Genomic DNA, 13,327 nt, shown 5'->3' with positions numbered 1-13,327 from the left:
TGGCATTTGCCAGAACCCACAGACTGACAGTTGGGGCCTTGTCCTGCAACTATAGATGAGTGACTGCTACAACCATTTTTATTTATCTGTGGCTTTATTTAAAGCTAAGAGGGGGGCCTAAAATGTCTAAGAGCAACAGGTGTAGTCTGAAGACATCTGGACTGGAATTGGGTTGCAGTTTGTTTCCCCGAGACTCTCGACTTAAAACCTGCAACTTAGCAAATGTTATCAGCCAATGCTGTAGCAACAATGGTTCATACAGACCACCAACAACATTACATATACTGTAGGAAATAACGTTGCCCCTTTTATAAAACATTAGGATGTTGGAAATCAGCAAGGTACAAGGCTTATATGTGGAGCAGACTGTACTGATGCCTTTGGCTCAACAATGATCAGAAATACCGTTAGTGGAGTAATTAAAAAAAACACAGAAAACTTGTAAATAATTTAATGTCTATGAATCTCGTATACATTCCAATGTCATCATTTGCTAATCTGCATTTAGCAGTGGAAGGAGAAAAAAAAAAAAATACACAGGTATTCAGGCCTCTGAACATCACACACACAAATAGTGGCATTTCAGGTTTTTACATAAAAATTAAGACTGAACCCTCTGACAATCAGGGACAAGTGCATCACAATACCCCCCCCCCCCAGGTATAGGCTTCAATACTATTGCACAGTGGAGGGAATGCAGTAAGAAGATAAGGGACTGGCAAGAACATCAGACCTATCAGCTATAGAATTAAAGGGAACATATAAGTAGGAATTCAGTTATAGCGTCAGACAGTTACACTGGGGGTGCATGTGTTATTGGAAGTTTTTTTTAACTGGGAAACTGACTCAAGACGGGGGGTATATCTATATCTCACACATAACAGCTCATTTATAATAGATACAGAAAGATAAGAGATGAAATATGCTGGTCTTATTTTTCACTTAAAGGACCACATGAAACTTTGAAATCACTAAGTCGTTATTAAGAAATAACTTAACGAAACTCTGCTTGCGCTCCTCTTCAGAAAAGGTGAAGATCCACCGTGCGTCGCTCGATTTATTCTCCCTGGTTATCTATAAAGAAGGCAGGGAGGAGAAATCGAGCGCCGCATGATGGATCGCCTTTTCTGAAGTGGAGTGCAAACGGAGTTTTTGCAAGTTATTTCTTGATAAAGACTTAGCGATTTCAAAGTTTCATTTGTATACTAACAAATTAAAAAAAAAAAAAATGATGTTACTGGTCTTTTAACATTCTATTTTATGTGATTTTGAGATTATTGTAATTACCTTAAAACCATAGCGATAGAAACAGAAACCATTCCTCCTATTATTTACTGCACCCCCCCAATGTGGCACTGGGCCCTTATTTGCTGAGGGACAAAGACATTTAAGGCAGGAGACACACACTCAGGCAGCCATCTTTCTTATACATAGGACTATCCCATAAAGAACTCCTAGATGGGTAGACTGACACTACAGACGCAGCAGATTATAATATCCTGACGGATCAGCGCTGCGGATGGAGTTTTGTTGCTTTAGGATTCCTTTTTCTTGATGATTAAGGGGCCCACGTTGTCACCGGTTTCCTCGTTATGCTTTGTGTGAGCGCCATCACAATATGGAAACTGGAAAACAAACAGGGGGGAAAGAGCACCAGCATCAAAGTGTTAAAGGGGTTTTTAAGCAACTTTTTAATATAGATTTATTCCAAACTAAGGATTTACATTTATAATTCTTTAAAGGGGAACTATCGCAAAAAATTTAATTTATTTTACGCTTCCTCATACTGAAATAAGAAACTTTCTAAAAAAAAAAAAATAACAAACCTTCTGTACTGTTTCTGAAATAATTAAGTTTATCTTCACTATTCCTCTCTCAGTATCTGTTTCTTTTCATTCTCTCTTCATGCAGCAGTTGGGTGTCAGATATTCATTGACAGTTGGATCCAATATATCTTATGGGGGGGGGCTCACAAGGAAACTTCGGCGACTTCGGAAATCAAAGCTCTGCGAGTGCATTGCCGCAGGCGATTTTTAATTTTAGCAGGCGGAAAGCAGTTTGAGGAGATTGTCGCCCCGAAGAAGAGGCGATTAGTTGCCAGGCGACAATCTCCCCATGTGCCCCTGCCCTTAGAGCTCACTCTATTAAAATCACCAGACATCATGTCTCTCTACATGCAGGATTTGTGCAAAAGGCAGTTATTTTGTTAGATTTTGTTTGAACTAGAATCAGTTATTTGAGTGAGCTCTAATATATCTGCTAGGAAAGGAAGCCCCCTATAAGATATATTGGATCTAACTGTCAATGAATATCTGACACCCAACTGCTGCATGAAGACAGAATGAAGAGAAACAGATGCTGAGAGAGGAATAGTGAAGATAAACTTGATTATTTCAGAAATGATGCAGAATATTTAATTTTATTTGGAAAGTTTCTTATTTCAACATGACAAAGCTTATATATTCAATTTTAATTTTCACGATAGCTCCGCTTTAATTCTTCTTTGCACTGCTGGTTCTGACTACATGCACCACCGAAACAGGAGCATATTGCTTTACACAGTCTGGTTTGAGGCAGTAGCATTCCATCTAGGTGCTACTGTCTATGACCAGGATCCCCAACCTTTTGAACCCATGAGCAACATTCAGAAGTAAGGAGTTGGGGAGCAACACATGCATGAAAAATTTTCTTGGGGTGCCAAATAAGGGCTGTGATTGGCCATTTGTTAGTCCCTATGTGGATTATCAACCTACATTGAGGCTCTGTTTGTCAGTACACCTGGTTTTTATACAATCAAAACTTACTTCCAAGCCTGGAATTCAAAAATAAGCTCCTGCTTTGAGGCCACTGACAGTAACATCCAATGGGTTGGAGAGCAACATGTTACTCCTGAGCTACTGGTTGGGGATCACTGGTCTATGGGAACTGGTACAGCAGCCTGACTCCTGGCAAATGAAAGCCAAGATATTATAGGGTTATGGCTGGCCAGACTCTTACCTTTTTGGATCGCCAGCAGCGGCAGTAGACGGCTTTATCTCCCAAGTCTTCCATGTCAAATGCGTGCACCACTTTGGGATTGTCCTTCTGGACCTCAAGATTCACCTTAGCTTTGCAGCATTTCTCTTTACAGCAGAGGGATTTGTATGCGATATATCCCACGGCAGCTGCAGCAACCACCACGGAGGCTGTAGTCGCCCATTCTATTTAAAAATAGAAGAAGTATGCATCGTTAGTATTGTAATATAGTCATAATAAAAGTTTCTGTGCTGTTATAGAACTACAACTCACAGTACCCCTGAACAGCCCTCAGCTGTTTTCAAAACACATCAGTTAATAGTGCTCCAGCAGAATTCTGCACTGAAATCCATTTCTCAAAAGAAAAAAACAGATTTTTCTATATTTAATTTTGAAATCTGACATGGGGCTAGACATATTGTCAATTCCCCAGCTACCCCCAGTCATGTGACTTGTGCTCTGATAAACTTCAGTTACTCTTTACTGCAAATTGGAGTGATATTACCCCCCCCCCAGCAGCCTAACAACAGAACAATGGGAAGGTAACCAGATAGCAGCTCCCTAACACAAGATAACAGCTGCCTGGTAGATATAAGAACAGCACTCAATAGTAAAATCCAGGTCCCACTGAGACACATTCAGTCACATTGAGTAGGAGAAACAACAGCCTGCCAGAAATAAGTTCCATCCTAAAGTGCTGGCTCTTTCTGAAAGCACATGACCAGGCAAAATGACCTGAGATGCACCTACTCACCAATATTACAACTAAAATAAATACACTTACTGGTTCAGGAATTAAATTTTATATTGTAGAGTGAATTATTTGTCTAATTTAGAAATAAAATCTACACCATAAAAATTGTGACAGAATCCCTTTAAAAAACTGTTGGAGGCTGCAGGCTGGAAATCCCTCAAGACACCAAGGGAAGGCTTCACTGCCATCTAATGGTGACAAATGAAGATCTGGATTTCTACTGCCATGGATAAATTTACGATATATAAAGAGGGAATCACTTATTTCTTCCATGCTTTGTCATGTTAAGTTGCCTCATGTATCAAAAGGGATAATGTACCCCCGACTGCAAATTATAAGGATATTATAAGTCACTGAGGGGTTGTTCTGTGACCATATAAAGGCACAAGGCTGCAGGCTGAGTTATACAGGGAACTCTGAGTATCACTTATGTATTATAAGGAATAATGTACCCCCTACTGTAAATGATAAGGATATTAGAAGTCACTGAGGGGTTCTGTGACCATATTAAGACACAAGGCTGCAGACTGAGTTATACAGGGAACTCTGAGTATCACTCATGTATTATAAGGGATAATGTACCCCCTACTGTAAATGATAAGGATATTAGAAGTCACTGAGGGGTTCTAAGGCCCAAAGCTACAAGCCAGGTGATTTCATAAAGGTCAAGGAACTCTGAGGTGTTTAAAATTTCAGCAGAATTAGCTCTAATAACCTACAAGTGTTTGTTTAATATATTATGTAATCGGCTACAAACTATTGGAACTACTTGGATCTCATCTAAGTTCTATCATGCGCAACTCCAGACGTCTTTCAGATTGTGCCCCGGCTGACTATAAATCTAGGAGCAGAACCTCTAGGGATGCACCGAATCCAGGCTTGGGTTCGGGATTCGGCCTTTTTCAACAGGATTCGGATTTGGCCGAATCCTTGTGCCTGGCGGAACCGAATCTGAATCCTAATTTGCATATGTAAATTAGGGGCAGATAGGGAAATCACGTGACTTTTCGTCACAAAAGACGACATTTTTCGACTTTTTCCTTTCCTGCCCCTAATTTGCATATGCAAATTAGGATTCAGATTCGGTTCAACTGAACCTTTAACCAAGGATTCGGGTGAATCCCGAAAACCTCTGCGAGGAAGGAATGATAAGCCATTGTGCTGCGCATATATTAAACTTCTGATCTGCTTTCCCTGAAGTTTCACTGATCATTGTGCCTCCAGCATATCTGCATCTCATCCTCTGCTTTCACTAACCTTCCAACCACCTTCCTGCTAAACTTGACAAAACATGTTTTCAGTCGTTAGCTGTGTTTTATAAACAGATAGTAAATAGATATACGCTAGTGGCCCCACCCTGCTTTCCCTATCAAGGAGATGTAGGTTTGGGTGTTCCAGGTGGAAGAATTGGGTGCAGTCCCTCTGGCAGCAAGAAGCTCCACAAGGTAATTTGTTTAAAGGGGTGGTTTGCCTTTAAAGGGATACTGTCATGGGAAAACTATTTTTTTCCCCAAAACACATCAGTTAATAGTGCTGCTCCAGCAGAATTCTGCACTGAAATTCATTTCTCAAAAGAGCAAACAGATTTTTTTTATATTCAATTTTGAAATCTGACATGGGGCTAGACATATTTTTCGTTTTCCAGCTGCCCCATGTGACTTGTGCCTGCACTTTAGGACGGAACTACTTTCTGGCAGGCTGTTATTGCTCCTACTCAATGTAACTGAATCAGTCTCAGTGGGACTTGGCTTTTACTATTGAGTGTTGTTCTTAGATCTACCAGGGAACCTTTAGCATGTTATAGAATGGCTAATTATAAGCAACTTTTCAATTGGTCTTCATTTTTTCTTTACAGTTTTTTAATTATTTACCTTTTTTTTATATAGATATAGTAGGGAGAGATTGTGTCTATAGTAACAGTGGGATAATAGTGTCTGGGAATGGAGTGTGACTGTGGGATAGCAGGTATAGTAGGGAGAGATGGTGCCTATAGTAACAGTGGGATAATAGTCTCTGGGAAGGGAGTGTGACTGTGGGATAGCAGGTATAGTAGGGAGAGATGGTGTCTATAGTAACAGTGGGATAATAGTCTCTGGGAAGGGAGTGTGACTGTGGGATAGCAGGTATAGTAGGGAGAGATGGTATCTATAGTAACAGTGGGATAATAGTCTCTGGGAAGGGAGTGTGACTGTGGGATAGCAGGTATAGTAGGGAGAGATGGTGCCTATAGTAACAGTGGATAATAGTCTCTGGGAAGGGAGTGTGACTGTGGGATAGCAGGTATAGTAGGGAGAGATGGTATCTATAGTAACAGTGGGATAATAGTCTCTGGGAAGGGAGTGTGACTGTGGGATAGCAGGTATAGTAGGGAGAGATGGTGCTTATAGTAACAGTGGGATAATAGTCTCTGGGAAGGGAGTGTGACTGTGGGATAGCAGGTATAGTAGGGAGAGATGGTGCTTATAGTAACAGTGGGATAATAGTCTCTGGGAAGGGAGTGTGACTGTGGGATAGCAGGTATAGTAGGGAGAGATGGTGCCTATAGTAACAGTGGGATTAGTCTCTGGGAAGGGAGTGTGACTGTGGGATAGCAGGTATAGTAGGGAGAGATGGTGCCTATAGTAACAGTGGGATAATAGTCTCTGGGAAGGGAGTGTTACTGTGGGATAGCAGGTATAGTAGGGAGAGATGGTGCTTATAGTAACAGTGGGATAATAGTCTCTGGGAAGGGAGTGTGACTGTGGGATAGCAGGTATAGTAGGGAGAGATGGTGCCTATAGTAACAGTGGGATAATAGTCTCTGAGAAAGGAGTGTGACTGTGGGATAGCAGGTATAGTAGGGAGAGATGGTGCCTATAGTAACAGTGGATAATAGTCTCTTGGAAGGGAGTGTGACTGTGGGATAGCAGGTATAGTAGGGAGAGATGGTGCCTATAGTAACAGTTGATAATAGTCTCTGGGAAGGGAGTGTGACTGTGGGATAGCAGGTATAGTAGGGAGAGATGGTACCTATAGTAACAGTGGATAATAGTCTCTGGGAAGGGAGTGTGACTTTGGGATAGCAGGTATAGTAGGGAGAGATGGTGCCTATAGTAACAGTGGATAATAGTCTCTGGGAAGGGAGTGTGACTGTGGGATAGCAGGTATAGTAGGGAGAGATGGTGCCTATAGTAACAGTTGATAATAGTCTCTGGGAAGGGAGTGTGACTGTGGGATAGCAGGTATAGTAGGGAGAGATGGTACCTATAGTAACAGTGGATAATAGTCTCTGGGAAGGGAGTGTGACTTTGGGATAGCAGGTATAGTAGGGAGAGATGGTGCCTATAGTAACAGTGGATAATAGTCTCTGGGAAGGGAGTGTGACTGTGGGATAGCAGGTATAGTAGGGAGAGATGGTGCCTATAGTAACAGTTGATAATAGTCTCTGGGAAGGGAGTGTGACTGTGGGATAGCAGGTATAGTAGGGAGAGATGGTACCTATAGTAACAGTGGATAATAGTCTCTGGGAAGGGAGTGTGACTGTGGGATAGCAGGTATAGTAGGGAGAGATGGTGTCTATAGTAACAGTGGATAATAGTCTCTGGGAAGGGAGTGTGACTGTGGGATAGCAGGTATAGTAGGGAGAGATGGTGCCTATAGTAACACTGAGATAATAGTCTCTGGGAAGGGAGTGTGACTGTGGGATAGCAGGTATAGTAGGGAGAGATGGTGCCTATAGTAACAGTGGATAATAGTCTCTGGGAAGGGAGTGTGACTGTGGGATAGCAGGTATAGTAGGGAGAGATGGTGCCTATAGTAACAGTGGGATAATAGTCTCTGGGAAGGGAGTGTGACTGTGGGATAGCAGGTATAGTAGGGAGAGATGGTGCCTATAGTAACAGTGGATAATAGTCTCTGGGAAGGGAGTGTGACTGTGGGATAGCAGGTATAGTAGGGAGAGATTGTGTCTATGGTAACTGTGAGCAAATTAAGAAACAAGTCTTGTGTCTGATGTAGAGAAGAGAGAGATCACCCTCCCATGTGGCAGTTACAGCTGTCAGACACTGAGCCAAATGCTGACACTACATATTAGGCATGTGGAATAGAAGATGGAAGAGCAGGCAGGTAGAAAGTTCATGTAACCATTAATAAGGACATGTTAATGTACCTCTGGGAGCTGCCAGAAAATAAAGATGTATGAGGTTACTGTTCCACAGTCCCTAAGCTACAGAACTTGATTGAGTTGTATTAACCATCATCTAGCCGTGCTTCCTACTGCAATATCACATATAGTAAAAGCCCTATTATAGTATAGCAGAGTATAGACCTCCCTTAGATATATAAAGAAACATTGGGGTAACAGTCACCCTGCTATAGTTCCAGGGGTACCCAGGGCACAAATAAACACTCACCCCAAATCTCCCCTAACTGGCCTTCAGACTGGGCCCCCTTAGCTCATAACAAGGTTACAGATATATAGAAACATTGGGGTGTCACCCTGCTATAGATCAGGGGTACCCAGGGCACAAATAAACACTCACCCCAAATCTCTCCCTAACTGACCTTCAGACTGGGCCCCCTTAGCTCATAACAAGGTTACAGATATATAGAAACATTGGGGTAACAGTCACCCTGCTATAGTTCCAGGGGTACCCAGGGCACAAATAAGCCCCATATATGACACCCAGGGTACCCACCTATCCACAGGTTGTTTTGCCCAAGGTGGGGGGCATAGTGAAGCTAGAGAAAGTACAGAACATTTACAGACAGCGCAATTACAATATCAAAAAGATAAATTTCCCTCTTGAAACGGAAACAAACGAGTGGAAGCAAAGAAAAGCCAGAAACCAACTACAGACGAAGGGATATTTATCAAGAGGTGCAATTATTTCCCTAATATTATTAAGACTGACACAATAACACTGGTACAGAACAATACTGTGCCTAACGGAGCTCTCAGAATAGGTCCCCTCCTTTCTCTCTGATCTACTTTGAGAACTGTGGGGGACTGCTCTAATTTGAAGTCAGAAATTGACCAAATTATGTGTGTGTTCTGCAAAGTGCGGAGATATTTTCAACATAAATAACATAAAGCTTCCAAAATTCAGTGTCGAGTATGGCAGGGGATGCTTAAGGCCTAGACCTTCAGTTTGGGGAGGCAAATGATCTACAAATTGATGATGAAGAGCTGGCACTTATCAGACGGCACTCCTTAAAACGATGCAGTTAAAAAGTATTTATTTAAGCAAAAAACATAGCAAAAGCCTTACGCATTTCGTGCCTTAGGGGCACTTAGTTATAGGCTGACAAACATCAAAACATGTAGTCATATTTAAATGAAAAAGGACCGATCAAAACTAGGGATGCACCGAACGGCCTTACTCCTGAATCCTTTGCAAAAGATTCGGCTGAATACCGAACCAAATCCTAATTTGCATATGCAAATTAAAGGTGGGAAGGGGGAAAACATTTTTTACTTCCTTGTTTTGTGACAAAAAGTCACGTGATTTCCCTCCCTGCCCCTAATTTGCATAAGCAAATTAGGATTTGGTTCAGACGGGCAGAAGGATTCGGCCGAATCCTGCTTAAAAGGCAGAATCCCGAACCAAATCCTGGATTCGGTGCATCCCTAATCAAAAGTATATATCTGTATCTGTTTTTGATTGGTCCTTTTTCATTTAAATAGGACTACATGTTTTGATGTTTGTTGGCCTATGACTAAGTGCCCCTAAGGCACGAAATGTGCAAGGCTTTTGCTGTGATGTTATTTGTTCAAAAGAATTGTTCAGTGTAAAAATAAAAACTGGGTAAATAGATAGGCTGTGCAAAATAAAAACTGTTTCTAATATAGTTAGCCAAAAATGTAATGTATAAAGGCTGGAGTGACTGGATGTGCAACATAATAGCCAGAATACTACTTCCTGCTTTTCAGCTCTCTTGCTTTCCAATGATTGGTTACCAGGCAGTAACCAATCAGACTTGAGGGGGGCACATGGGTCATATCTGTTGCTTTTGAATCTGAGCTGAATGCTGAGGATCAATTGCAAACTCACTGAACAGTTATGTCCCATGTGGCCCCCCCCCTTATAGTCACTGACTAACTCAGAGTTAGAGAGCTGAAAAGCAGGAAGTAGTGTTCTGGCTATTATGTTACACATCCAGTCACTCCAGCCTTTATACATTATATTTTTGCCTAACTATATTAGAAACAATATTTATTTTGCACAGCCTATCTACTTACCCAGTTTTAATTTTCACGCTGAACTATTCCTTTAATTAAATACTTTTTAACTACATCAATTTATGTTGTGCGCTCCGGTATGTGCCAGCTCCTTATCAGCAATTTGCATTCCAGTAATAAAAGGCAGAAACAAGTATAGGGAGCAGGACAGGCAGGGAGCGTGTGCAAGTGTTACACAGGTGTGGTACCTGCAGGTGAGGGAGTGACTAAACAAACACACACCCTGACACTGCAGAGCTTTGTACTTACTAATAACATGTGCAGCCCCTTGTGCATTTCTGAGCCCCCTGCACTTAAAGTGGTTGTATACTTTTAAAATTAACCGTTAGTATGATGTAGAGAGGGATATTCGGAGACAATTTGCAATTGGTTTTCTTTTTTTATTATTTGTAGTTTTTGAGTTATTTAGCTTTTTATTCAGCAGTTCTCCAGTTTGCAGGTTCAGCCATCTTGTTGCTAGGGTTCATATTACCCTAGCAACCATGCACTGATTTGAATAAGAGACTGGAACTTGAAGAGGACAGAGACTGAATAGAAAGAGGAGTAACACAAAGTAACAACAACACATTTGTAACCTTACAGAGCATTTATTTTTTAGAAGGGGTCAGTGACCCCCCATTTGAAAGCTGGAAAGAGTCAGAAAAAAAAGGCAAAATAAATAAACGAAATGAAGGCAACTGAAAAGTTGCTTAGAATGTTCAGGGCAGAATCACAGAGGACAGTAACAAACTACGGCCTAACATTGGCACTCGTCATACCCGCAGCAAACTAAGTGCATCCCATAACCCTTCCGTGTACTTTGAGTGTCGGGAAACAGCAGCAGGGGCCGCACATACCTCTTACCCCGGTGCTCATTGTGTCGCTTCTGCCTCTCGCTTCAGTCTGCTCTGCTCAAGGGCACCAGGCGCTGATCACGTGTTCCCTTGCGCGACGCTGGCTTGTCATCAAAAGGGCGGGGCAATCAAGGTTGACGTGAGGACGTTTGCTTGCGTCACGCTAGTTATTGGCAGACATGATTGTTGTGGGCGCAGCTGTATACTCACTCACAGTCCCCTTGTTCTCGGGCCAATGTTTCATAATGATAAAGATTGAACACTGTTGGGTTACTGACTATACTTCCCAGCATTCCTACTAGTTGTGCATCCCCTGGTATATGGATTGTTACAGCAACAGTGGGGCCGTAGGGTTGCCACCTTTTCTGGAAAAAAATACCGGCCTTCCTATATATTTATATTTTTTTTCCTTAATAATAACATTGGGATCAACCGTCATTTTTACCGGCCAGGCCGGTAAAATACCGGCCAGGTGGCAACACTAACTGCCGGCCCCCCTTCATGCCCGGGCCCGGGACACTTGTCCTCCCCTGTCCCCCCCGATGGCGGCCCTGTAGAGCAACAACCTATCCCACAGAGATTATACTATTATTTCCATTCACACCAGTCTCTGCCCCCAGTGAAGTTTACAGTCTAAAGCTGGCCATAGATGTTGAGATTTTTAAAAGATCCGATCATCATCGTGAGACCACGATTATCTTGGTACCATCTTACGAATTGACCATCAACTAAAAAGACCAATTTGCCAGGAAAACAAAGGGGAGCTGCCTGCTTGGCCCTGCAAACATAGATACATTGCACTGGGGCCGACAAAAATTTTTTTGACCTGGCCGTACAATTTCCCGACAGATGTCGGCCGAAAAATCGTAAGATGTACGATCGATCGAATCTCACTAACCGCACGATAATTTCGAAGGATTGGTCGGACTTCACCAAAAATCGGTTGTTCTGCAAGAAAAATCTTTGCGTCTATGGGGAGCTTTAGTCAAACATAATTCAATGCAAATAAAATGGAAGGTAGAAACCCAACATATCCCAAGTAGGGGAGTTGATAATATAAGCCTGTGATTGCAATGAATTAAAACATTGTATATGCTGATGTCACTGAAGTAGTCTACGCATGCGCACACCCGATATTTGCCTGAAATCATACGAAATCAAGGGAATGCGTGTAAGTGGTGGGAGATTGGGGGACACAGGGCAAAATCTGATAACTCCTGGTAAAACAGGGAGAGTTGATGACTCTGTATCTTAGTTGAAATTAGGATTGCCACCTGGCTGGTATTTTACAGGCCTGGCCGGTAAAAATAATGGTTGATCCCAATGTTATTAATAGGGAAAAAGATACATATATAGGAAGGCCGGTATTTTCCTCCAGAAAAGGTGGCACCCCTATCTATAAATAAAGGGCAATAATAAAGTATAACCCCCCGCACCTGGGCAGGCTCTCTAAGCCCTTTGTAGATGAGCCTGAAAAAAATCTTATTTTAGAAATATCAAAATAATGGTTGATCCCAATGTTATAAATAGGGAAAAAGATAAATATATAGGAAGGCCGGTATTTTTTTCCCAGAAAAGGGGTCAACTCTAATTGAGATCTAGTACAATGTACTATTTTATTATTACAAAAAAAAAAGGAAATCATTTAAAAAAATTTGAATTATTTGGATAAAATGGTGTCCACAGACTTTACATAATTTGGAACTTGCTGGATGGGTGTAACTACAGAAGAAGCAGACCCTGCAGCTGTAGGGGGGGGGCAGGAGGTATTTTTTATTGTTAGCTACGGGGTCGGACCCGCTCCCTGCACTTCCTCTCCCTCCTCCCTGAAGCCGGACGCGATTGGTTGGCTAATATAGGTATGACTTCTACAATATTTTTTGTATTTTGGTTTTTTTTATTTTTTTATTTTGCTACTGGTTAACACAGTATTGTGTGATAAATATTGGTAAAACCAGTCAACCTCTAGACATTGTGGGACCTGAAAAATAATTTGCTGTGGGGCCCAGTAATATCAAGTTACGCCACTGTTTCTGAATAACGTGTTTCCAGATAACGGAAACCATAACTGTAAAATAAGGGGGGTAATAGGTAAATTGAGGGTCTTTGTGACAAATCTTAAGCCCTGTTCTGGACTTTAAAGGGTTAATCAAACCAGTGGTGCTTTGTGTTTACTGGGGGGGATAAATAATCAACAACTCAGTGATCCTATAACCAGAAATCAGTTCTCTGCTCTCACCGTATAACCAACAGTTCTATTAAACATATTTAAGAAGAGCTTTGAAATCAACTACAGCAGGGGGAGTTATGTTGTCCCTGTATCATGTTCCCTTTTGTACCAATTTCATACGGCACAAATCCACGAATGCCCTAAATTATTTTAACTAGAATTTTTGTAATTGTTTTTTAAAGAAATGTAGAATGTCCCCCATGTTCTGGGCTGTTTATATTAGGGATGCACAGAATCCAGGATTCAGTTAGGGATTTGGCCAAATCCAACTGCCT

The 13,327-nt window shown here is 41.7% G+C and overlaps 1 protein-coding gene across 1 annotated transcript; it reads right to left on the bottom strand.

Moving 5' to 3' along the window:
* Window positions 1-437: 437 nt before the first annotated feature.
* Window positions 438-10,888, bottom strand: cisd1.L (CDGSH iron sulfur domain 1 L homeolog). The gene is given in 3 exon segments (NM_001095916.1): window positions 438-1,625; window positions 2,998-3,200; window positions 10,826-10,888. Coding segments are annotated over 3 exon segments (312 nt in total). The 5' UTR covers window positions 10,845-10,888; the 3' UTR covers window positions 438-1,535.
* Between the last annotated feature and the right edge of the window lie 2,439 nt (window positions 10,889-13,327).

The sequence above is a fragment of the Xenopus laevis genome, chromosome 7L, assembly GCF_017654675.1.
Source record: "Xenopus laevis strain J_2021 chromosome 7L, Xenopus_laevis_v10.1, whole genome shotgun sequence".
Classification (NCBI taxonomy): domain Eukaryota; kingdom Metazoa; phylum Chordata; class Amphibia; order Anura; family Pipidae; genus Xenopus; species Xenopus laevis.
Note: the sequence above shows the minus strand (reverse complement) of the source record. Positions and strands in the feature narration are given on the sequence as shown.